The sequence below is a fragment of the Chlamydotis macqueenii genome, chromosome 3 (genome assembly GCF_036417535.1).
Source record: "Chlamydotis macqueenii isolate bChlMac1 chromosome 3, bChlMac1.mat, whole genome shotgun sequence".
Classification (NCBI taxonomy): domain Eukaryota; kingdom Metazoa; phylum Chordata; class Aves; order Otidiformes; family Otididae; genus Chlamydotis; species Chlamydotis macqueenii.
The window spans coordinates 111,341,731-111,368,416 of NC_141558.1; the positions used below are offsets into that span (position 1 = coordinate 111,341,731).

At 38.6% G+C, this 26,686-nt stretch overlaps 2 protein-coding genes across 7 annotated transcripts in view; one reads left to right on the forward strand and one right to left on the reverse strand.

Moving 5' to 3' along the window:
- SYNJ2 (synaptojanin 2) overlaps positions 1-2,550 on the forward strand; it is a 68,207-nt gene extending 65,657 nt beyond the window's left edge. For both annotated transcript variants that reach the window (XM_086745935.1, XM_086745936.1), the window contains 2 exons: positions 58-260; positions 1,363-2,550. In XM_086745935.1, coding sequence (XP_086602061.1) covers positions 58-260; positions 1,363-2,163 — 1,004 coding nt within the window. In that variant the 3' untranslated portion in view covers positions 2,164-2,550. The remainder of the gene's footprint in view (positions 1-57; positions 261-1,362) is intronic.
- The window catches only part of SERAC1 (serine active site containing 1), a 29,496-nt gene continuing 5,031 nt past the window's right edge, over positions 2,222-26,686 (reverse strand). For 2 of the 5 annotated variants that reach the window (XM_086745941.1, XM_086745938.1), the window contains exons 3-17: positions 26,624-26,660; positions 26,167-26,303; positions 25,738-25,827; positions 24,665-24,796; positions 22,512-22,633; positions 22,128-22,256; positions 20,366-20,479; positions 18,847-19,009; positions 15,922-16,072; positions 14,965-15,106; positions 14,063-14,163; positions 11,703-11,800; positions 10,954-11,136; positions 10,345-10,488; positions 6,690-8,152 (exon numbers count right to left, since the gene is read on the reverse strand). In XM_086745941.1, coding sequence (XP_086602067.1) covers positions 8,016-8,152; positions 10,345-10,488; positions 10,954-11,136; positions 11,703-11,800; positions 14,063-14,163; positions 14,965-15,106; positions 15,922-16,072; positions 18,847-19,009; positions 20,366-20,479; positions 22,128-22,256; positions 22,512-22,633; positions 24,665-24,796; positions 25,738-25,827; positions 26,167-26,303; positions 26,624-26,660 — 1,880 coding nt within the window. In that variant the 3' untranslated portion in view covers positions 6,690-8,015. Of the gene's footprint in view, positions 3,704-3,849; positions 6,337-6,689; positions 8,153-10,344; positions 10,489-10,953; positions 11,137-11,702; positions 11,801-14,062; positions 14,164-14,964; positions 15,107-15,921; positions 16,073-18,846; positions 19,010-20,365; positions 20,480-22,127; positions 22,257-22,511; positions 22,634-24,664; positions 24,797-25,737; positions 25,828-26,166; positions 26,304-26,623; positions 26,661-26,686 lie in introns of those variants that run through there. The other 3 variants (XR_015258306.1, XM_086745940.1, XM_086745939.1) reach the window with 3 other exon arrangements.

Genomic DNA, 26,686 nt, shown 5'->3' on the forward strand with positions numbered 1-26,686 from the left:
ATTATCTTGAAGCTACATTCTGATCAAGCTGAGACACTAATTGGTTTTGCTTTTCAGGACTGCAGGAAGATGCAGTAAAGCCTGCTCCAACTAGAAACCAAATGTTCACCAAACCTGAGCCTCTTTCTGGCGTCGCAAAGTCAGCATCATTTCAAGGGCCGCAGGCAGGACCAGTGCTTGTGCCCCATCGCCCGCCACCCAAAGTTCCAACTGCAAAGAAGCCAGTACCTCTGCAAAGGACCGGAGTCAAGGCGGAAAATGTAAGATAGTTGAAGCAAAATGTATTCAGCTTCCTTTACGCAGTGTGAATGATGGCAAGAGGCGTAAACAATTTGTATGAAGTCCTGTCATTGAAAGTTCTTAGCCAGCAGGCACTGAAATCATTTCGTGTACATTTTTCTGCCTTGGTGACTACAGTACTAGGAGATCAGAATGGAAAAAGAGCCTTGAATTTCCTTACTTGGCCATATTCCGTTTTTCTATTTGTCAGTCCATTCTCTTAGGTTTTGTTACTTTTCTTCTTGTTTGTCTGAACTTTGTCAAGATTTAAGACTCATCCCTTCTTTACCACAGTATTTACTTTTGACCACGTCATGACTGGTCTGCTCTGTATTGATTTGAGGAAGCTTCTCGATCAGTGTGCTGTTCTGTGTCCTGTTCAGGACCATCTGACTTTTCTCACACATTTTATAATGGGATTTAGCCTTTCACTTTGGATTCTGGATTCTACTCAAGAGTTCAGGTTCTTAAAAATACAAGCCTGTAGGTGTTGTGGTTTTAATCTGTCTCTCTGTCGGGTCTCTACAATACAGATAATAGTTCTTCACCTCTAGAGCTGCTAAAATGAGTATTTAATGGTGAAAGCAATTTAAGTACAAGAGAGGGACAAATATAACCTTTTATATTCTTCCTTTGACAGAAGCTCTGCTAGGAAGCTTTGTTCTAATTTGTTAGGACTCCTGCTTTACATTCCTTTCCAAAGGCATTCACTCCTGCTCTGTCATGGACTTTGTGCTGCCTCTACTTAGCAGATTCACAAAAGAGGAAAATGCCATGGAGCAAAATCCTAACATGAAAGAGAGCTGGTCAGAAAGAGATGAGCAAACAGGCTGTAGGGTCCTTGTCCTCAAACAGCACTCTGTAAATGAACGCTGGTTCAAGGCACAATGCATGAGAACAGAACCAAGCAGGTACAGCGTAGACCTGTGCTGTCAGGCCTCCTCTTTGTACTGCTTTTTTTTTTCTTCCCTTCCAGTACTGTCAGTTTTTCTCAGTAACGCCATCAATAAGACTTGCACTAGTAGTAACTCAGAGTTTAAGGTTCCCTTTTTGTTCTCAAATTTCTTGTTCTTTTTCTCTCAGGCCACGTCTAGAGAAGAGCAATTTGACCAACAGACACTACAGTCTCCTTTTGGCTTGCCAGAGCCTTGTCTAGAAGCTGGACCTATTCTTAGTCCCACCAGGATTACTCCAGTCCCTAAACCCAGAACACCGCAACCTGGGAAGCCTCAGGAGAGCGGGGGTGGCAGTGAAAAGCAGCCCCCCTCAGCAAGCATGGCCGAGGCCAGCATGCTGCCTCCCCCAAACCCTTCCTTTGCCCCAAAGGTGCCACCACGAAGAAAGAAGTCAGCTCCTGCAGCTCTCCATCTGCAAGTTCTCCAGAGCAGTGACAACGCGCTTTTTAGTGGGCTAATGTTCAACTCCAACAATAACAATCCTGGGTTCTGCTCCCAGACTCAGGACGCGCACATCCCCGTACAGTCTGCTCTCTCAGCTCTCGTGTCCTCTGCCAGCCTAGAAAACGACACAACTAAGCAGGTGGCACCAAATGCCGCACAATCGATAGCTAACCTTTGGGGCCCTCCTGTGCCAGAAGGCCAGCATCCACAGCTCTCAGAGAGCAGCTCCCTTCCAGAGAACACCAGTCTTCTGAATCTGGATACAGATTCCTCCTGCCCTCTGTCCATGCAGGCAGCATCAGCTACTTCTCCAGCACACACTCCAGAAAATGTAAAACGCCCCAGCTTGAAAGATTTCAGTCACTGGGTTACATTTAGTGATGATGAAGACAGTGGCGCACTGTCAGAAGGGTTCAATAAACTGCTCCTCTTGGAACAAAACAAAAACACCTTGATGAACACAAATAATGATTTAGAATTGTAAATTTTTTTCCCTTAACGTTCCTACAGAAATCATAATTATGATGGAAAATGAAAATAAATCATTTGCACAAAGATTTTTATTTAAGGAAACAGATAATCTGTCCATGCTACATTTCATTCTCATGTTTAAAGATAAAGATACTGCCCCTGGAGGGAAGTGTACAGAGTACCTAACATCATCTGCAGCTAGTCGGAAACGTTCTTTTATTCTAAGTTATTTCTTTTTATTAATCCAGCCTAAGATGTTTTATTTCATTTCAGGTACAAATCATATGTAAGAACATATAACAATGTATGGAATAAAGATGTTAAGAAAAACATTTTCCTCTGGAAGGTAGTTATAAATTAATCAACTTCTGTCACTTGAAATAAAGCACCCTTGTCTTGAGTAGACAGACTGCTGCAGTTATTCTGGCACAAACATCCAAAAGGGGAATATATACCAGTGTAGCTACAGCAGTAACACAGGTATTGTTCTGCTACTAAGTTTCTGCTGTGGAAACAAGGCTTAGACAGCATCTTCCCCTAGCTCTTCGCTGCCTGCAGTGGTGGCAGGCCCTAGCACTTACCTTGTTAAACTCAAGCCAGTGCTGAAAGTAAAATGGCAGCTGGCTACTGTGAGGCTGGAAAGCAGAGCCGTGTGAGGTGGTGCCCAGGCAGCAGCAAGAAATGCCTGGTTTTCCACCAGAGCGGGCAAGTGACCCCTCCGTATTACAGCAGAGCCTCTTCTAAGTGCGATGCTGTTAATGGCACTGAGTAACATGCCTCGGCTATGCTAAAAGGACAGGGTAACCTCTCAAAATGCTGCTTGCTCTGACCTACAGTGAGCTCAAAGGGTCCCGAGTTAGTTTTCTACCATGGTTCCAAAACTCACCCTGGTTTTTTTTTTGTTCACAGCAAGCCACTGCCAGACAACATACCTTACACTGAAATAGCACATGGACAATGATAGTCCATTTTTGAAGAAAAATGCTGTGGTCTCTTTGTATATTATCTCTGCAACTACTGTGGAAATATGGTCAACAGCTAACATAGGTCATGAGCATATTAATATCTTATGCTGAAGACAGTTTGGTAATACAGCAGTGTCCCTGTTCCCATTCTGCTGCTTTGTAAGAAAATGCCATGTCAGGTTTTTATTTCCACAGTGCAGCTTAGCAAAGCACTGGTCTTGGAACCTAACTTTATGCATGTGCAACACAGGCTGTTATGCCCCAGAAACGAAGCCACAAGCACGTGACTGTGGATGGCAGAACGCTTCTGCAGAGAGGAACAGTCACTTCCGGCCTAATGAGTCTGCCCACTCACAGTAAAGCTCAGCTTGGACACCAACCTGGTGGAGGGGGTGGAAGCACGTAGAGCTACTGCTCTCACTGTGCATGTCTGCTGATCATCAGGGATGCAGTCTGTTCATTTTGTGCGAGGGAAGGAGCTGCTGTCTCTTCGTCTTCACCTCAGCAGCTGTGATAAAGCTGTGCTGCAGCAGAGGGCCATGCAGCCCTGAGAAACCACGTGATCGCAGAACTTTTGAGCTGGGAAGGCTAATAAAAAAAATATGGAACTAGATGTGGGCAACTGCATCTAAGACTGAGGACAAATTTAAGCAGCATGTGCACCCCTGCAAATAAAGCTGTTGCTCGGGTTCGCTGTGCATCCGTACAGGAAGCGCAGTTAGGAGTACAGACTAAAAAGGCAAGCAAACACCAAAACCTCATCTATGCAGGGTCTTGCGAACAGAAGGTTTAAAAGATGATCCTGTCCACTGGTTCAGACTCTGACAGCCCAGCTGGGGAAGCACCTCCTGTTAATTACTCCTGTGTGCCTAATTTGCTTCTCCCCTCCATTTACCCAGTATCCCACCAGAGCCTGTACGACCAGAGTTCAGCTGAGTCTAGAGGTCACTTACTTACTGTGGTGGGCTGACTCATGAATTGTTGCTGCTCAGCTCAAAGCAGACTTGATCTTCATAATGAAGTCATCTCTCAGCAGTCACGCTTCTCAGAAGCCTAAGATGTTGGCAAGGATAAGCCTTGGTGCTAAATGTGTCCGTTGTCTGCTCTCGCTGCGCAGGCTTTTGCCTTGCCTGTGCAGTAAGCCTGTACACTACAGATGCCATTTGTTCAAAGCAGGCAGTTAAAAATGACAAACAGATTGCAACTTGTCGTGGCAGCTTGTTAAGAGAAGCATCAAGATCTTTTACTATTAAAGTAAGGAGAGCATTTTTAAGCAGCTGGTGAACCTAAAAAAGCGCCCTCATTTTCAGATTTTTTTTTTTTCCAGAAAAAGTGTATTAAAAGTTCAGAGGGTGGTGTGTTGTTTTTTTTTTTTCCCCCCTTTTCACAGGAAAATTAATTGGCCTGTTCTCAGCTTCTTGGAAACTGGGAATTCAGCCACTTCCTTATACTTGTAATGCCTACCCCTCTTTCACTGCTACGTCCAAATTTTGAACACAAGACATCCTGTAAGAGAGGATACTGCCTTTGTCCGAGCACCTGCCATACTCCTCCGTTCCCTCGTTTGCCAGACACTTTAAAAATTCCCAAAAAAACACCTTCAAAGGCCAAACCAATGAAACCCAGTGCTAAGCTTCTTACGTGTCAGTTCAACATGGCAGCAAACTGGTGAATAATGCTGAAGCAAGAGTTGTTTCGCTATAAGATGACACAGAGCCTTAGCCTCTTCCCGTTCCTCTTAAAAAAAAAAAAAATACAGTGAATATTTATGGGCACATTTCAGTATAAAACATTAAGAGCAGTAAAAAAAGAAAGAGTACATTATATGACCATATCCAGCATTTTCAGCGAAGATAATTAACAGCTCTAGGACAGCTAATTTACATGTTAATGAAAGTGTTAGCAGGAAAGCCAATTAAAGTGGATTTATACAAGTCAAATAAAATCTGCTTTATTACTCTCACTGAATAAGAGCTGTAGCCTTCAGCATTATATCTGATGTCTACGTACGTGGCAAACTGCCCACTGAATGAATCCCTGCAGCTAGCTGGTTTAAATGATCAGCGACAGCATCTACTGTTCAATCACAGCAAACCAAAGGAAAGGAACGGACGGCCCAGCTGAAAAGGTTACAGCAAAGAATGAGGAGTCTCCCATCTCAATGCATTATCTTCCTCACTGGTGCCCAGCACCCCAGCCAAATGTTTTTCAGAGGCAGGTGCTTGTGACCTGCCTCTGAAAAAATAGTTTTAATGGTCAGGAGACGCTAAGCAGGTGATCCTTTCCTGCTCACTCAGGATTAAGCCAAGCCCCACCACAGTATGAACAGGGGCCAAGTAACCTGAACCATCGTTAGCCGACATCTGCAACTAGGGAACGCATGGCACCGCTCTCTCGTCAGCTCTGCTGCCCATTCTCACTGGGACACTACCCACGGAAACCAATGTTCTCAGTGATACCTACCAGTCTTGAGGGCCATATAATGGGTGGTAGGGAGTGGCTATCTCACGACATTTTTCATGTTGTAAACCCAGCACTTGGAAACCTTGAAATTGTTGACAGTCGCTGTGAAGCCAGGTACGAATGATTTACCAGATGCAAATATATAAAAGTATCTCTGTGCTTAATGTGAGACTTTTTGGCAAGAGACTGACACCATGTGAGCTTGCCCAGGACGCTGTAGTAGAGCAACTTTAAGTTGCTATAGGCATCCTGGTTGTTCAGCTGCATTTCTGTTTGGGGTGGGCAAGCGGTTCTTCTTGGTAGAGTAACTACCTGACTTAGCTTTTTTAGGTGAGTGATCGCTGAAACAAACAGAAAGAAAGAGAACAAAAACCAAAACACCATTTAGAATTTCCACTCTGACAAAACAACATTTTTACTTTTTCCTTTTTGTCCAGAATTGACATTTTCACCAGATGGAAAATTTCTCCTTTCTAGCTAACTGCTCTGCCTGGCACCCTGCAGTACAAATCACAGTGAAAGCCAGTTTGCACTACTGTAAATCACAGCCATTAAAAACTTGATTATTATTTCTACTGGAAATACCAATACAGTTATGCAAGAGTGCTGGACAACAAGCGCAGGAGGACTGACAGACTCCTATTAGCCCTACCTTCCCATCTTACTACTTCAGTCTTGGATGCCACAATGCAGATGAATACCATCTTCTCAGACCATTCACACATTCCTGCCAGCCACATCCGCAGCTGGGTCCACAGCTAGAGGGAATTAAGGGCATTGTTTGAGACCTAAGAATTTACGCAAAGGCACTATTCTCAATTAATGTGATACCAGGGAAGCACAAAAGCATAACTTTCTAATGGGAAGCAGACATTAATGCTACAAAACAGACCCTCTGGCCCTCGAAGCAACGTCTGTACATGGTTTAGGAGGTTCTTATGCAAAATCTAAAAGCACAACTGAAAAATTGTTCAGATTGGCAGAACAGCTGCACCTCCCAGTACTATGCCTCTTACAGAAGGTGAAGGGTAAACATTACGATCTTCCAGCATAACACAATCACTAAAAAAATAACGCAGGTCTTTAACAAAAGGGAACATGATCCAGAGCATTCGTTTGGCGATCATTCAGTTTTAATACATTTTGTGGCATATCTAGTGCATTTTTAAAAACACATTTAATTACTATATTAAAAACAACCAACATCCCCCTCAAAATATTAGTTTTAGAAGTTACACATATATACAAACAGTTACAAAAGGAGAAAGTTGCCTCAAGAGTTCCAGTTACAGTAGCAAAACATAGATGCATGTACTGAGATTAATGTGTAATGGCATCGATCTGAATCCCTGTAAGCCAAAGAAGTCTGTTAAAATCAACACAAGATTTGTCATGCTAAACATGCGTTCAGTTCTTAGAAATCTTGTCTATTCACAATGAATTCCACGTACTCTCTACTTTGTGTATACAAAGCGCTCCAATATATTTACACTCTAAAGTTTAAACCACAGTGTAAAAAGGATAAATCTCTTCAGCAGTTCCAACGGTTCTGTTACATATTCTACCTGAAACACCGCCACGCAGTGTTCTTACCTAGATCTCAGTTACTGGGAAAAATGTTCTTTTTCCCCAGTGTACTTGTGAATTTTACTACACAACTCCAGCAGGTCAAGGCTCAACTTCCAGAAGCGTATTTTCAGATGTACTGCCCTCCTGGCCTGGGGTGCTCTGAAGTGGGAACAGCTGAGGTGGCCTCAGGAACCTGGCAGGACTGCAACGGCCACTGGTGCCTGCAACCAAGCCTGTGGTAGCTCTCATCATCATAATTTTGAGGCCAGTAATATTAGATCCATCTCACAAAAGTGGCACTAAGAGACATCTTAGGCCTGTCATCAGTACAGGCCTTATTTAACAAACGGTCAGCGAGGGCAGTATAGCCTAGTCATCGCCCATGTTTGTTTTCAGAGCGGGCTTGGAGTGGAAAGGAAGGAAGGAGACCACAGTTAGACTAGACTGCTTTTAACTACATTGCAAACTATCTAAGACTTTAAAATTAAAGTGACTGAGCGCTGCTATGTTTTTCCCCAGAATATGTATTTCTCATCAGTACTGTTAATGTATCCCTAACGTAAACACAAATAAGACAGCACTGCTGATTTTCTCTGTATCTACACCAATAAATACACTTAGGCCTCAAAAAACCAAAACATCTGGGATCTTCTGCATTTCCAGTGGGACCTTATGATCCCCCTGAATTTTTTCCTGCTTTACATTTTCTCCATCTGAGTTCCAAACTCTTAAGCATCAGCTTTCTTGTCAGGGCCTACATTTGTCTTACTCCACTTGAGCATCTTCGATGTTCCTCTTCAACTTCTAGGAGAAGAACTTACTGTGTGACACCAAATGGAGGAAATATGCAGCCAAGGAAGACAAAAATTCAGTCTCCAAGTTCCTGGGCTAAAACATCCTGAATGAACTTCAATGTCCGTTGGTACAGGAAAGCATCCTTCTTCTTTGGCTTACAAATATTTAGATGATTAACATCCACTGGAATAAGGTCTCCAATTCCCAACTCTGGAAGAGGGGAAAAAAAAAAAAAGAAGAAGAAAAAACCTATTAGTTTGTAAGATCACCTAGATTGAAGAGCACATCTTGCATTAGCAACTTCTCTTTCAAAAGCAACTACTCCTGTCTTCAGTTTAACTTTTGGTCTTAATATTTTTGAATGTGCTAAAAGCATGAATACACACTGTTCTAGTCAGACAGAGCTGTATATCGCTACAAAACCCACACCAGTAAACCATTAGGTCAGAGTTCTACTATCTTTATTCGGAATACACAAAGGCACATTTCTCCACACAAGACAACTCTGAAGAATCGAAACTTCATTTCCCAGCACCTGACTGACAGTAAAGTCCTGACTGAAGTTTAAGCATTGACATGAACAGAGGTAGGGTTTAATCCGGGGTATCCAGATCCTGATCACCATGAATTGTCCATATTCCTTATAAAATACTTTGATGTGAAGATTGAAAATGGGACTAGAAGGAACCTGAAATGTGCCACAAGTCACTACACACATTTCCAGGGAAATAAAAAATTTACATTGCTTAATTGTAGAATATAAGTATTCCATTTTTTACTACTGATTTTGGGGCACACTACAGCATTTATTCTCTCCTGACAGCTATTGCTTTTCGGGAACTTTCCAGTTAGGATGCTGTGACTGCCACATTCCAGTTTATTATTCATTCAACCTCCTGAGAAATCCTCCATTTTGCTTGGAACTCTTTAACTATGTAAAATTAAAGTGTGTCTTTAACCACGTAAAATTAAAATAGAGCAGGATGAAGGTTTGCTTTCATGTGTCCAGAAACAGTGAGTGTACTGCTTGTCAGTCTGGGTTTTGAACAAAATTGAGTGGCTTGCTACTGAACTGTCATGTGCTCTCTAAAGGCTTTTGAGAGAGCTCACGTGCTGCATTGTGTGTCATCTTGCACTGCAACACATCATCATGTTGCACTGGAACAGGTTGCCCAGAGAGGTAGTGGATGTCCCATCCCTGGAGACATTCAAGGTCAGCCTGGACAGGGCTCTGGGCAACCTGATCCAGTGGAAGATGTCCCTGCTCACTGCAGGGGGGTTGGACTAGATGACCTTTAAAGGTCCCTTCCAACCCAAACCATTCTGTGATTCTGTGACCTCTAGAACAGAAGAAATATGCTACAGCATATTATAAGTGCACAGCGCTTATTTGTGCACGCAGTTATCCAGCTTTTTTTCATTCAATTTTGTTAAATTAAAAAAAAAAAGCAAAAACAACAAAAAAAAGAATGCTCAGTTTTTCAGTCCTCAGCAATAAAACTGGATCAGCAGCATTTTCACAAACAGTTGCTTCTTGAGAAGACATAAAAAAATACTTGAAGAAAATACTGCTAAATATTGACTCAGGAAAACAGGGATGTATAGGTCACCTTTTCAGAGCAACAACCTTGCATTTCACCTAGTGGATTTAGCTGGTGGAAAGTCTGATCTAAAACCCAGCAAAGCAACAGTTTCTGTTCAAGGCCTTACAGCTACCTTGGGCAGTGCAGAAGAGGGTTTTGCTCAAGGAAAATATGAGACTGAAAACAATTCTGTAAGTTGAACACCCACAAAAAAGGCAAGAAAAAGAACTGTCTGATGTTCCTTTCTCCTACAAAGGGCAAAAAGATGGAGGGAACTCTTCAGAAAGCAAACACTACTGCTTGAGTACCTGAGATATGGAAGACAAAGGATGCCTAACACTGAAAAACAGACTGAAAAACAGCTTCCTTCCATTAACAGTTTGTTAGTTGTCTTTCTTATCTTTTAAAGGAGGAAATACCTGGAATTTGCGGGAGCTTCAGCCTACCTATTACAGGCCACAAAGATGAGCAGAGGGCTGGAGCACCTCTCCTGTGAGGCCAGGCTGAGAGACCTGGGGCTGTTCAGCCTGGAGAAGAGGAGGCTCCAGGGAGACCTGATAGCGGCCTTCCAGTACTTAAAGGGGGCCTACCAGAAAACAGAAGGGACTTTTAATAACAAGGCGTATAAATGTAGCAGCTTCTGACCTCAGCAGGGATACTGCAGTTTAAACTCAGCCAAAAGTTTAAACAAAAAACTCCACAATGTAACAGATGCATTTTCCCAGGTCTTTCTACCACAGCATTTATAATCCTTCCTTATTGTTGATGCTTACATGAACATAAATAAAATTAAATAAATTAAATGGCTATTTGACTTACTTGCTGATTCCAGAGGTACGACATGCAGTTTTAGCATGCTGCCTATGTGTGTTGGTAAGGTTTCTGCAAAACTCAGCACTGAAAATTGTTTATCTTTGGCAAAAGACAGGAAATCATCATTCAGCTCTTTAAGGGCAGGAGAATCTGAGAAAAAGCAACATAATGTTTGCAGCATTAGCTTGAACATAAGCTTTGTCTAGGAAGACTGCACTCCTAAAGAGATGTTTTGGAAAAATTAATGCTCTAGTAAAAGCAGAAGCATTTTGTTTGTAACTCCTTTTTCCAGCTTCCATATGCAACAACTATTTCTGAATAGCATGGAATTTGTTTAGAAGGTCTAAGGTCCAGCACATGTTGAGTTACTACATTCCTAAACGGTACAAACTACTCTTCTATAAACTTGTTCTGACTCCCTTCTTTCCCCTCACCTCTGTAACCAAATGAAACAGTTATTCAGAATTACTTGCAGTAATTCAATACACAACCCAAAACATAAAAACTGTGTTTGTTGTTTTTATCCAGCTTTTTCTGACAGCACGATAAAAAAAAAAGCATCATGAACAGATTAGCATAGATCCCCGCTGCTAAATGGTAGCACAGTGAGCGTACCCTTGCTGAGTTCTTTAACCTCCGCAGACGGAAAGAGAAGATATCTGGCATTTATAGAATATTCAGCCAGCTGGGAACCATGGTGAGGTACGCTATAAAATATGATTCCTCTGGTGTTGTTTACAATTTTATCCATTTCTGGATTCTTGGAAGCATCCACCAGCATCTTTTTGACTAGAAGACCTGGCAAAAGAAATTGAATCAATGCAGGGATTTAAACCACTGTGAAAATAACGATCAAGCTATATTGTCCGTGAAAAAAAGTAACAATATTCTTGCCTCAGTTGATTAGTCCTTAGTTTGTCAAATATGCAAGATTAAGTTGAAAAAAAAACCAAATCAAATCTGAGGAGGCATTAAAATAAAATGTCAATGAGTGATGCAAATTCAGTTTTGGTTGGCTTTAAGTGCTACTATTGACATTTATTACATGTGTGATCATGGAGAAAATTTTGCCTCTGGATTCCCATTTATGTGAATTTCAACTCATCGATTTTGTGTTTTTAAATCAACATAGTAAAACAAAACAGCAATAAAAAACCTTTCAAAAATGTATGTACTACAGAATGTAATCTGTCAAGAAAGTATAAATCTATTTTTTTTTTTAGTTCTTTGCAATTTTTTTAGATAAACTATCCTGAACAACTGCATTTCAGATTGAATTTCGTTAGCGGCTTATTCTGAAATATGGGATATATTCTGGAATATAAGCAGATAAATACTTTATATCAAACAGGCAATGTGCTTACCACCCATGCTATGTGATACCCACACCAGAGGTCTGTCTCCAATCCCAGCAGCTCTGAGCTTGTCAAGAAGCTCATTGCTCCTGTAAGCAATAGACTTCCTGCACAGAAAAAACAAACACAAGCATGGTGAAGCATGATAGGTTAAAAGGCAATGTTAAAACAGAATGAATTTTCAGTGCTGCATGTTTATGAAAGTGAATTAGGTACATAAAAAAAATTAATTACCTAATTATTGCTGCTACACTGAAAAATGCCAAAAACTTTTGTAAGGTTGGCTTCACAAGGACAACAGGAATTGAGCTAAATTCAGTGTCTTGATCTTGCTAGAAAGTTTTATTTTAATTTAACTCACCACTCATTTCTTTTAGCTTTAGTTCCACAAATCTCTTTGTGAGTTTTTAGAGAATTTAATTCACACATTGTAACAAAATTATGTTTTCATTTTGTGAAAGCATAGTAAATGCACAATGAACTTTATCCCCTGAAACAAGAATACATCTAGTGTCTGACAAAAATGTCTTTTGCTGAACAATGCTCCAAATGTACAGGAGATTAATAACTAAGTGTATGATCAACCAATACATTAAAAAAACCACTGATAATCTCTGTTATACTTTCCAGACAATAATCTCCAAATGCTTTGTACTGGAATAGTATAAAAGCGTAATAATCTCCACTTTATAACTGAAGAGAAAACAAAACCAACACCAATTCCCACTCGAAGCTTGAAAGTGCAACATCATTACTCTCTGCAGTGCCACAAGAATGAAACACAGAAGACCTTCAGATAATGGAAACCTCAGCGCGCTGGGGCAACCACTGTGCAAAGTCTAATTCACTTCATCTCTGTTGGTTCTCAGCATTCTCACTAGAAATTGCTTTTATAACACATATGAAAAAGATACTCAAATGTGTCTTTTCAGCCAAATAATAGGCTTTAGGATAGCTGAGGCACATAAAAATTCTCTTTTGAAACGGTGAATGAGCCTATACACTTATTGCAATCATAAGGTTGTGACTCTACTGCTACATCTTTGCTCCTGCTAGTTAAAAATAACTTCAACTTTGATTTTTTACTAATCATATCAAATTATAAAATAATCAAATACTATGCTTGCATGACCATAAATAGTAGGTAATGTAGTTTTACATTTTGTAATGAAAAAGACGTTATCTTAAAACAAATAAGTAAATGCTTATTTCTCTTTCAAATTTTCTCCCATTGTACTTACTCCAGAGAGACACAGTAAAAAAGTTCTCCTGTAGAGCTGCTCTAACCACCTACATGTTTTTTACTGTCACCGTTCTGCCTAATTTCAAATAGACATATTAACAGCCACATCTTCCTTATTTTTCCCTTGCTTACATGCTTTCTTTAATGCAATAATTGCGTCAATCCTTTGTACATCCATAGGGAGGGGGGAATGAAAAAGAACCAAGTTCCCAGTCTATTATACACAAGCTGAATTTTTTTCTCCCCTACACAAAACACAATTCATTTTCTGATTCTTCATCTGTGAGCAGTGATGCATATGCCTTCACTGAAGTACACATGTTGAATCTACAGGACTAGGTACACGCTTAAATATCTGCATGAGTGTTTGAAGGACTCAGATTAGGATCTTATTCAAAGATCACAGAACTCAATTACTAAGCCTAAAATCCATTCAAGCCAAATAATCTTTACATGCTCAAAGTATTTTTAATTTTGAGAAGGAACATGTTTGGAGGTAGCATCTTCCTCTGGCCTACCTGGTTCATGATCAGTAAAAACACAACTCCTCTGACAATTACACTGTCAGACCAAACCAGATACAGTTGCTGTATTTTATCTATCAAAGACCTATATGAATCTCTTTTCAGGAATTATCACTTCTTAAATAAAATTATATGCTTCATTTTACTGTGAGTAAAAAGTCATAGTACAGTGAATTTTTTTCCACACTTATGAAACATTATTGAGTCATTTTAAGAAACATACCCGCTGAGATATAAAACTAGTATTATATTTACATCACCTAATAATGCAATTCAGTGTCTCCCCTAAACATGAACAGACTGTAAGAATTTAGGAAGTTGCCACAAGTACTTATTCATGAGGCTAAAAAGCTCAAGTATCCTTATATTTTCTCTCCCTGTTCTCTCGGAGGGTGGGGGGAGTGAGAGAGAGACTGCGTAGTCTGGTCCTGATCAGGGCTGAACTACGACAACCATGACTGTACCTAATCTTTTTCTAAACTGGATTTTCAAATCCAACAGGAGAAGTTAAATTCACTGTTTCACACTAGGTGATCCCCAGGATCAGCTTTACAGCTCTCCCTCCTCCCTCCATTCCAAAGTGCAGATACTTCATTTGTTACCTGTGAGCCTCAACAGGACATTTTGCTTTCCAGTCACTCAAATGGGTGTCATATTCCACAGATATGATCCTAAGGGCGGGACAGTCTGAAGCCAGCCATGTCTGAATTAAAGAAAAATGAAACCAAATGTAGCTTATCATTGAAGTTGTTAACAAACTCTTGCAAGCAATTTGTCAGCAATGGAGCAAAGATGTTACTATGGAGACAATATCGAGCAAGATTTCAGCTCTCCAGATAATCCTCAAATAAATCTTACACCTAGACTATTATTCTTTTATTACATGCTGGTTAACTCTAGCCTGTTTTCCAGCCACAAAGTAGGCAAAGTAGGTAGATGGATTACTAACTCGTGCATTCCCGGCTCCCTCTCCTGGGTGAAAGAAGAATGACTAAGATTAGCAACAGGACCGATCAATTTAAGTTTTATAGAGGAACTTGGTGGTATCCCAATGCGAATTGCTTGAAGCAGTAATTACTTATTTTACCAACAATATTTAAGCAGCAATCTGCAAAAATTGAGGTACTCAGATATCTATATAAGAAAGGATACTTAATTTTAAAAGTAATTTCACGTATCTTTCTCTCAGCAATAATGTTTCATCAGAAAAAAAAAAAAAAAGAGATAAGGAAAGCAGTCATTGCCTCCTCTTTCACTACCAAGTGAGTGATGTTGAGAGCATTAAATTTAGCAGGGAATTTCCTTTGCAAGAACAATCTGTTCAAAATTTCAGTTGTCTAACAAAAAAAATATCAGGAACTTGGAAAGTGCTACTTGTATAACAGATTACAAGTAATTTGATTCAAAAAAGACAACTGTCAGACAGTGTAATTCTAGATCCTCTGGACAGTTCTCGTAAATGAGAAAACAGCAGCTGCACGTGAAAATGCTATTGTCATTTTACCTTTGGCCAGCACTGGCTATAGTCCTCTTCCCCTTCTGAAGCCTTTTTATCCAAACGCCGGTCAATGTCTTGCTGTCGCCAAGTTTTAAACGCTGCTCCCATAAGACCATGAACAAAAAGGATGTCTGCTCTGATGGGCTGACTGATATAAAAAAAGAATTTTTAAGAGATGCACAGTACATATTCTTTTAGCAAATTAAATTTACACAGAACTTTTAACCTAAGGGATGCCAAAAAGCTATTTTTAATGCTATATGTGATTTCTAATCTTATGGACAACATTTTATGATATTTCAAAGAAGATACTCAGATCAAGATAAAAAACAGGGATCCACCCAGAAGAGAGAGATAGAAAATGAGGTATGGAAAGTAACCATCTCATAAGTCATATTTTTCTGTAAAGAAAAACACCATTCTCTCCAGCTACTGTTAATGCAGCTTGGTAGTTTCAGCTTTATCATCAAATTAGATCTTCACTGTAAGCTGACTAACACCAATGACCCAGGGAATAGTTGCTACTAAGTGACATTACCACGTTGGAGACTGCTTCAGTCCCAGATACACAATCACTATTAAAAGAAGCTGAAGCTGGACATCTACTGCATCTTAGGCCAACACGTGCTGCTGCCAGCAGAGTAATTACACGGCTGTAACAAGACAGCCAGTGCAAAGGTTAAATGGTTGCAACACATGCAAAGCAATAACTCATCTCATGGCTTGTGTTTGGGTTTTTCCATGCAGTACAATAATACTCCTTTCACGGCTACGGACTGCTCCGAGCATATCTGTTGTTCTCCTGAGAATCTGAATTCAGTCCTCTCAACCCACCAAAGAACAGGAGGAGCAGGTGACATAAGTACAGCAACACTCCAACATCAGCTCTTACAAAGTTCTGTAACTGAACAGTGTAACAAGCAACTCAAAGTACAGCATGTACAGTATCTGCTTCTGCTTTACCTGCTACGATATTGTGGATGTAAGATATAAACACCATCTGGATACTTTTCTTGCACCGTGTCCCTGTCTAGATTAGCCAAAGCTCTGGATGCATGAGAAGACTGAATGACATGAGGAGATTTCATTACTTCAGCAAGTACAGAAATCCAACCTACATTGAAAAAATAAAATGGCAGGTTAACTAATTAGAAACATCATCCAAACAAAAGAATTCAGAAACAGCATCCTTCAAAGTACACCTGTGAAAATAGATTTTAAAACTTAAGAATGCTAACATCAAAACAAATTATTTCAATCCACTCTCTTTACTGCAGGAAAGCCAACGCTAGACAACTGGAACCTCAGAAATTCAGAGTGGTGAAGAGGTATTTTACTACTGCTTAGCTTATGATCTGAAAGAGAATACCTTCTCAGAAGAAAAAGAAAGTGTATCAGCAGGTCAGTGCAGTTGCTAGAGAGAGAACAGATCTCAAGTGTCTTTTTGCAGGTAAGATGCAAGAAAGATAAAGAAAATAAATGTCCCAGAGAAAAAAATGAAGTTTAAAGCATAAGAAATACATAGAAAACAACCCACAGGAATAATGGCAGGTGGAAAAACTGATGCTTGCTGTGAAGAGTACAACCATTTCAGACTTTAAAATCCAGTGTGTGAAAAACCATTTAAGGAATTAAAATGCCCTCGCTATTCTAAAACCAGTAAACTCTTAATACCTAAGAAACATAAAAGAAGTAATGAAGCAAACCTTTGAATACAATCCTCAATAAAATTTTAACTCATAGCTACTTCAAGAAAAAATAGACACTTTATAATACCTTACCCAAGGTGTAAAATACAGTTTCTTAGACACAGATGGGGATGTTCATAAACTACTGAGAAATGCAAAGGAATATCATTTATACACACAGACACATATTTTTCTTTAAAAACCTCATAAATCTTGTTGCTGCTAGCAAGAGTGGTCTATTAATCATAATTCCATTGAAGCTGAGTTCATAAATAAAAACTGAGAAGACTTTGAAGAGAGATATTCAAATAGAGGCTGATTTGAACAAGAAGAAACAGTTTACTTAACGAGGACTGTTTCAAAATCATGCACAATACATTGTTACTAGTATATCCAGTAAGTTGCTAATTCAAGATGGTTTGTTCACTGTGGAATTAGGAAAAGAATTAACTGACACACTGATTAAATGCAAGTACCTTTGAGAACTGCCAATTTTATAAGACTGATATATTTAAATTACATTTCTAAGCAGAATATATGTTGACCACTGTGCAAGTTCTCCTTAAGAAGAATACGATCTAAAACCTATTTTCAGTTCCCCAAATACAATGAAAGACTAACAAGGTCTCTGGTTCTGGATTTCTCTTAAACGAGCCAAGACGGAGGATCAAAAACAGTGTTCAGAGTCCTTCTGCCTCCAGACACCATGCCACAGCTACCACACAGTGCATCACTATTTTTCTTCCTCTTCCTGTGCCAGCAGTTTTTGCAAAGGGAAAGAGCCTTAGAGGTTCTTTCTTCTTAAGCATCATCCAGCTACACAAGGGAAGTCTTATCAACTCTTGACCAGCAGCATTCAACTGCTCATCTCTGGAGTCCAGTTCACTGCCAAAAATTCTGTTTGTACTGGGAGCTCTTGCTGCTGATTCTTCTGTTACCATCTCTTCCTCTATATGTATGGTTTTAGCAGTCACCATAAGAATGTTGCTAGAGCTGAGACCAAAGGCCTTTGTAGTCCACTGTCCTTCTGAAAAAGTGAGCAGTAATGGAAATTGCGGAATAATAAACAAATAGAACAATAAAAGGGGAAGCGTACAGTGTTGATTCTCCACTACACCCTCTCAGCTTTCTATAATCAGCTTGGCTTCTGTGTGTAGAGCTTTATATATTTTTCTTTCCACCAATTTGTCTGATCACTTTTTGAAGCTTTGTAAGTCTTCAGCAACCACAATGTTTTGTGGCAAGTTCTAATTCAGTCATGCACTGTATGAAAGAAATATATATTTATTTGTTTTGCCTCTCAATAATTTAATGTACAAGAACTGTCGGTCTGCGTTATGAGAAACAGTAGATGAGTATTCCCTCTTTGCCATCTCTATGCCAGTGAGGATTTTTTAAGCCTCCATCACATTCTCCTTCAGTTGCTTTTTCCAAACTAAGTGTCTTAGTGTAGTTATTCTTTCTACCACAGCTATTCCAAATTTTTAATCACCCTCGTGGTCTTTCCCTGTGCCTTTGGTACTTCTTTTTGCAACAGGCAGATTAAAAAAAGAGGCAGACACCAGCTCAGATGTATATAACAGCATGTTGATATTTTCTGGTTTTCTTTTTATTTCTTTCCTAATAAAACATTGGGAAATATTTATTTTATACAGAACTAGAAAGATTAATTTCATTCTGATATTTAGGTTGTATTAAAAAAAGGGGCATCAGAGCAAGGCTTAGCAGGTTAGCATCCTAACATGAAACAAGGGAGGGCAGGAAGGCATATTTCACTTTCTTGCAAAAGGTAAGGCCTGCAAGCTGGTCTTTTCCTTTATGAGACTAAAACACAGTCAATTAAAAAAAAAATAATTTACAAAGCAGATGATCAGTAAGAGTAGGAAACTCAAAAGATTTTTGCTAGTAATGTGAAACGAGTATCAACCAAGTCCAAATTTTCACCATTCATCAGAGTTAGAACACCCCTGTTGCACTGACATATATTGGGTAGAGAGCATACAGGAGTTCTTAATCAACACAATCTAAACTGTCCACATTTTTTTTATTTAAAAAAAAAATCCCAACTACCACACCTCCCCACCCCCTAAATATACAAACCACCCCACTCTCCATTGCATTTTACAAAAGCACTGAATCCTCTGAAAATTTTAGAATAGAAATCTGACACGCAGACTGCTTGCACTTGCTTTCCTTTTACCTGCACGTACTATGGATGAATGAAGACGTTCATCCAAAGCCATATTTCCAATAATGCGAATTATGTTCCTTTGGATTTTTGCTGAATCTTTACGTAGCTGGTATATCCTCTGTAGTAGCTGAAGGCCTCCTTTAGCTTCAATTTTATCACAATGAGAAGAAACCTAGCATTATACAGTAAATATAATGACAATAATTAGATGTTTCGTAAAAGGTTCTTTGAGATGCTGTTAATTTACAAATTAGGGAATTTTTAAAAGCCGATGCAATGCAGAGCCCTTATTACATATGAATTCTTATCCATCTAGAATTTATTATGCTGTAGTTGAAGAGGAAGTACATATCTTAATATGCTAAATGTGTGATTTCTAGGGATTGACAACCTGAAAGATGCTGAGTACCATCACTGCTCTCCTTCACATCTGAGGGAGATGACACTGCTCTCTACTTGGCATGATCAAATTTCAACTAAAGTTCAAGAGTCTGAACAGGACAATTGTTTGCATTTGTTAAAGCACTATCTCAACCAGAGCTACCTGTCTTGCTGTACATCACCTCAAATGCAATCATTATAATCCCTTCTCTTTGAAATACAAAGGTATTTCTACTTTCCAAATAGTACTGCTATCATTATTGATTTTAGGGGTAACAATAGATTCTATTTCAAGCAGATGAACAATTAGCTGCAATGTCAACCTGTGACATTGGCCAGATGCTCGTAACTTGAACGTGTTGTCTACAGTGCTTAGAAATGTGTGGTACACAAAATCCTCAATACTCTTCACCTGTGTCTGCAAAGAACATACTGGTCCTGCAGTATGCACCGTAGATGCAGTATGAAGATGCACCGTATTAGCTGTACGCCGTGCAATATTCTGTGCAAAGGCAGTGACCCTTGAAGGAGGGACCTTTGTGAATAGTAAAGGTTTCCATTTCATTCTGGCTTCTGGTTAGAGTGAATTGATGAGGCTACTTTGCTTTCTGGAAACTTGGCACTAGCGTTAGATTAAGAGCCATAAGAAGAGATTGCTTGTAAGTTTTCTGAATTGATGTATACCAACTCACACAAACCCACACACACTTTGCACTGAGAATTTCACATAATTACTTACTAAGAAGCCTCAGAGCGGAAACACTGTTTCCTCATAATATCTATCTCCAATGACTCTGAGTGCCAGCTGGAGGCAGCCCTACATAAAGAAGACTTGTCCACCTGGACTTTAGGCATTCTCCCCTGCTGCCTCTTTTACTTCTTGAAAGATATATACAGATCTATTACAGGGGAACTTATATGGGCTAATTAGAAACAATAACAGGACTTACATACACTTGCCATGAGAAAAGAATACAGTTATGCTGCCTTCCAATTCATACCAGTCTCAGTTGTCTGAACACCCTTACAGAATGGGGCAAGGGGTAGGATAGAAGGAAATAGCAACTCCTTCCCAACAGATGAGAAAGCACTACAAAGAAATGTTTATAAATGTAGCTTTTCAGTTACAATTTAAAGGACAAATTACCTTAGAATGCTGCACTAAAGCTTGCAAGCAAAAAAGTTCCACTGTCTCTGAAGGGATTTTACTCAATGTTTCACAGTATGGAAGTCCATTTCCTCCAAAACACCATAAGCCTCCCTGAAATGAGAATCAGTAAAAATTATACCACATTCCAAATGGCTACATAAAATAAGCATTTCTAAACTAAAACATTGTGTGTAATGATCTATAGGAATTGCTATAAAGAGTGCACAGTATGCATCTATTTTTCAAAATGTACAAATTACACAACAGTACACCATAAAAATATCTACTAATTTTAACTGAAAATATTAAACAGATTTTCAGTCAGTAACCTCTACAGTCTATTAACTTCAAAACATGCAATAAAGGGGGAAAATGTAGGATTTTCACATTGTTAATGAATCTCTTATTTTAAGACTGTTTGCTTAAGCAAAAAAAGCAAGAGTCAGACTGAATCTAGACTTCCATAGTTGCAAAAATAAAAAGAGGAGGGAAAAAAGGTCTTCAACATAGCACAGTCCCTGAAGACCAGTCTGTCTCAATCATGCAGTAGGAAGACCAGCATAACTTCACTAAAGAGCAGTTTTCTAGAACAGTGTGATTATCAAAATGCCTCCTAGTGTGTTGTCTTACCAAAGCTCCTTTTGTATAGCAAGAGCTCTGGCTGCAAAAACAATAAAGGAGTCATAGTGTAAAAATATTACACATAACTGTGTCATAGGAAATAAAGAGTTATTGCACTTGAAATCTCTAAATAAAGCCTGTCAGGCATAATTATTAAAATATGACAGTGATTATTATTATTGCATCTTAAAAAAAAATAACCACCAGTTTTTAAAGATCACAATTTTTAAATAAAAAATAAAATGCACAAGAGAGAGTGCATGACACTGGCACTACACTTACTATTTTTAAGCAATAACAGCACCTTAGCTAACATTTCTAAAGCCACTTAGGAAGTTGCTGGACAGAGAAAGCTGAAGAATTCCTAAAGTTCCAAGTCCAAAGAGACCACTACACTATTCCAATTCTGGTTTTGGCAACACTGATCTATTACAGGGAGGCATTTCCACATGATACAATGGAGTTTACCTTTTAAAAGTGTGCTGACAGCTAGTTTGCTAGTGAGACTTAACAGAGCTTTAATCATCTTAGCAGTAAAAGAACACTCAAACAACAGTAAGATGGAATGTGAAAAACCATGTTATGAGCACTGCAAGGGGAAGGAAATGTTCTGGACAAAATGTTGAAATATCTGCTTTATGTGAAGGCTTGTAAGCGAAGATAAACAAGCTTTCAAGCACACAGACTGTATCACAGAATCATAGGATCATTTAAGTTGGAAAAGACCTTTAAGATCATTGAGTCCAACTGTTAACCTAACACTGCCAAGTCCACCACCAAACCACGTCCCTAAGCACCACATCTGCACGTCTTTAAAAAGCCTCCAGAGATAGTGACTCAACCACTTTCCTGGGCAGCCTGTCCCAATGCTTGAGAACCCTTTTGGTGAAGAAATTTTTCCTCATATCCAATCTAAACCTCCCCTGGTGCAACTTGAGGCCACTTCCTCTTGTCCTATTGCTTGTTACTTGTGAGAAGAGATTGACACTCACAAGAGATTTACTTATGTTGTACAGTCACAATGTTTCTGTATTTCTGTTCCTCTTATAATGCTCAAGAATATGGAAATTGGTTTGTATCTGAGCTCTGCAGGAACAAAGAACCCAAATAGTTCTGTTCTGCAGGTGGGGAAACTCACCCTTTGTGCAGCGAGAGTCTGACTACTTTCACGTAAAGCAAGAGATGTGAAGTACTGAACACATGGATCAAGACCAGTTTGAGGTAAAGATACTAACAACAAGCGAAGTTCATCTTCTGTGGGATAATCCTGTGAGAAATAAGCATAAATAACTTTTAAATTTGTTCAAAGCATGAAGCCAAATACAGAGAAAAGAAAGATCTGAAATAATGGAATCAGCTGTATTACTAAGGCCATAAAATAGGAACTCTGGACTTGAGTGCTCTGCAACTTTGGTTTAATAGTTACACCCATAAAGACTGATAATTCTAAAACCACCAACCGAGTGATGAAAAGTAAGCTTTAAACTTCATACTTTGGTATACTTTCTTTTAATTTACTTACATTCTTTATTTTTGGCAACGGTGGAGGAGGCAGGAAAAAGCGTAGGTCGATGTCTTTGGACCGAGCCAAACCTATAGCAGTCCTTTGATCGCAGGTTTGCGCAACTGTACCATACTGATAATCTGTAGTACAAGAACCTCAGTGTTAGGGCTAAAGCTAACCTTATGTATTGCATTTGGTTTTAAACGTAGTTTCTGATCTAGTTTGTTAGCGTACTTGAAAAGAGAACCACCTCTCTGCAATCTACTTAAATAAGCTCTGATTTTGTAATCACAAATTCCGAAAGACAAATGTCGCAGTTGTTAGGCCAGCCTATACTAAACTGAAATACACCTGGGCACTGATTGTTCATTATAGACCAGTTTGACAAAGGAGTATGTTGAACAGGTAAGTTGAACACAAGCAAAAGCAAACGTTCAATATTGCCAAAGAAGTACAAGGACTTCAAAGCTAAGCTGAATCCCCCGGACTTCAGTTAAAATTTGAAAGGCATAGCCATATGCATATTTTCTTTCTGCATACAGTATTAAAAATATAGCCTTAAATCCAAATGCTGCCAAGACACAGACACCTAATTTTAAATGATACAAAAGCCTTCAACAAAATTTTTGAAGTCACAAAATCAGGTGACCTCAGAAAAGGCAGGATAGCACCACTGTAGTTTTAAGTAGCCCTTCCTTACTGAAGATACAAGACAGACTTTCAGTTGCCCTACTGAAGGGAAATCAGACTTATACAGTAACTACTGTTGCTTTCCAAAACCCAAAATGGAGAAATTGAAAATTACGTACTGAAATTAAGTGGCAAACTGAAGGAAAAGAAAACATAATCTTAAAGTGGATCAATACTTTTTTATAAAAACTAATTTCTATCCTTGTTACTGTTACAAAACTCTAGAATAAAACTGACAACCCATCTAAAACACACTTTTCACAAACAGTTATAGATTGACCATCTTTTTTCTTTGGTGCAGATCACAGCTGCAAATTGAAGTCACTGAAGTTGTGCTTGGACAACCGTATTTATGGTAACAGGTTATGATGAACGTGGTCCTAGCTGTGAAAAGTGAGCACATATTTTCAGTCTTAATCTTTCTTGGACTCAGTTTTGGAATATCAGGTTAAAAAAAAAGCCTGTTTCCCTCATAAGGTAGCTTGCAAGAATAACTAGCATTTGCAAAATATCCAAATACTATACAACGAGCACTACAGAGAAAAGGAGATAACAAAAAGCAACTAGATTTCCAAGTACTGGCCATCTTGTACACTGAGATCACCTGCTAACAGATAATACTCTGCTGCGAACACAAGATGGTTATACTAAATTAGTACACATAGCTTCATTTTTGGTACATCCTACCTTTCAAATGTTTTCAAACACAGCTTTTTTTGAGGTAAACTGCTTGGGATAATTTATTAGAATTTCACAGAGACAATCTGAAACAAGACAAATTTCTTGGCGTGGAATTGCACTGGAAGACTGAAAGGTCTTCGACTGACTAGACTACCAGAACAACGAGCATCGAGATTAGAGAGTTACCTAGCTTATATGGACTAGTGATGGAGGGTGGAGGAGGACACACATATACACACAACCCTCCCTCTTTACTTGGAGTTTCAAGGATACTCGCTGCTAGAGGAACAGGGAGGACTTACTACTACTAAGTTATAACTGGGATAGAAAATGGCTTACAAATAACGCTTGCACATACAAATCCTCTACCTCTAGTTTGCCGTTACTACCTATTAGCTCCTAATCAATTTTTATTAGCTGAGCCATGCCCTTAAACCCACTCCCCTACAGAGCCTTATAAAAATCACTGCCAAAACTAGTGACCTTGTCAGCAATCCCAACAGGAAAGCTAAGGAAGTAACGAACATGAATGCTCTCCCACACCACGGCAGTGGCTGCGATTCTCTAGTGAGGAAACAGAGAGAGGCCCGCGCTACAGATACACACTCTGTATCGGGGTACTAGTGAAGAAGAATTGCTTGAAATGTAAATAAATCCTCAACATTTTATACCAAATTTCAGAGCATATTTACACTCCTTGCAGCTACTAGCCTTTTTTCATGTTGGTAGCAGACTTGCAACAGCTAACTGAGACTTCATCGCATGTCTGGGATGAATTAGGCTACATCAGCATACGTTACCATGCCAGTGACTGTTTTTTGCCAGGTCTTGAACAGCCTGCAGTCGGACCTCTTTGTCTTCTGACTGACTTCTCTTTAAGAGGAGCCATAAAGCACACTCATGATCTTCTCCATCAAATGTACTGAATTGTTCTTTACGAGGAAACAAATAAAACCCAAGTTGTTACTAATGAGCATTTTAACAGTCACCTTTCTATTCGTTGAGTTAAAAAAAAAATCTGTTTCTTTTAATATTTGAATATTAGCCATTAACAGTAATTTAGAGTGTAATATTTTAATATTAAATATTAAATTAGTACAATAAACAATGACAGAGTGGCATTAATAAAAAGCTGATCCTTAAATTAATAGGATGGTTTTGACTCATTTCAGTGGTACCAAGTTGATATTTCATACATATGTTACACATACACACCCTGGCTGGCACCTACCAACCAGAATTGCCAGCTTCCAGCAGGAGCTGGAAATTATTAGCAACTCTTGAGGCTCTGACCTTGAACAATTAATTTCACAGCACCACAGTGGAGGTACATATTGTTATAACCATTTAACAGATAGTTAAATGAGAACAGATAGTATGCCTCAGGAGCACAGTTTCCTATATGAATTGAAATTTTTATTTTAAATTACTTTTACAAGCAGTGACATACTGTTACCAAAACATCATGCTGATTTTAGTTAATATTGGCAATTCTGACGGAAGTATAACATACTTTTCTAAAATGAAATTTTGAGAGTACTTCATCCTGTAAAGACTTGTTGTACACAAAACTGGTATCAAATATTAACCTGGTATCTTAAGCTTCAAACCTCTTCTGAAACGGGAAAGAAAAAAGATCTCAAATCTCTTCTTAACCATCACTTTCATTTACTTTAAGGAAAGGAATGGTTGCAATGCATAGCAAAGATACCAATATTCTATATTAACTCAGAAAATGATAGTAATATTACCACCATTTCAAACACAAAAGAACATCTTAAGCTTACAAGGAAAATTATTTTACTTTCTAAAAGGCTTATGTTTTACTATTCAAAATAATAGTAATAGATAAAGCCATGTTTTCAATACCTACCATTAAGAGGTCTCCGGAAAATTTTAGCTTCTGTTTCTAGAATTTTCCTCACTGCTTTATGGATTTCTTTTCTGGCTTGGTATGTGATACCTACAAGAGTATTTTTAGATTACTGGAAGTCTGAAAGGCAGTTCTATTACATTATTTTTCATATACATATATCTATATGAAATACACACACACATATATACATATGGATATACATAGAATTATCTCATATAGAGAACTGTATGTATATACAGAACTGTATGTATAGAACTATCTTAAAAAAAACAACCACTAGCTTAAAATAAACTTGTCGACCTTGTGAAAAATATTATTTTGGTAACATTTCAGGAAATATATCTTTCCTTACATAAGGGTGACTTCCAGAAACATTCTATTCTCTTCAAATTCTATTCTAAAAATCCAAACAATTATGCATCTTACCTTGATATTCTCTTGGATTTAGAGAAGTTGTCCGTACATATACATAGGATTTAAGTTTTTCTTGATGTATGGCTTGAGTATCGATTTGCAGTAACTTCTTTAAGGAAAGGACTTCATATGTAATGAATATAAAGCCTCTTTAAATAGAAGAAAACTGCACATGAATATTAACTTTTTAAAAATTATGATGGCAAAAAATATGTTAAAAATCATGTTGGTATAAATCATACAGATTTTACCAAATATATAATAGTCTGCAGATAATTTTAATTTAACAAAGTAGAGAAAAGACTCTAAAATACTTAAAATAACTAATAACTATCCGAAAATGTGCTTCAAGATTATATTCTACCACGTCTAAAGGTCCCCTAATATTGTCATGTTTTTTGAAAGATACGTGAATTAAAATTTTACCTGTATGCATAAATTACATATACGCTTGTCAGTTAGAACTTACCCTAGTATAAGTGATCCAGTTACCTTTGCAATTTTTCCTGGAAAAAATGAAAAAGCCATGTCA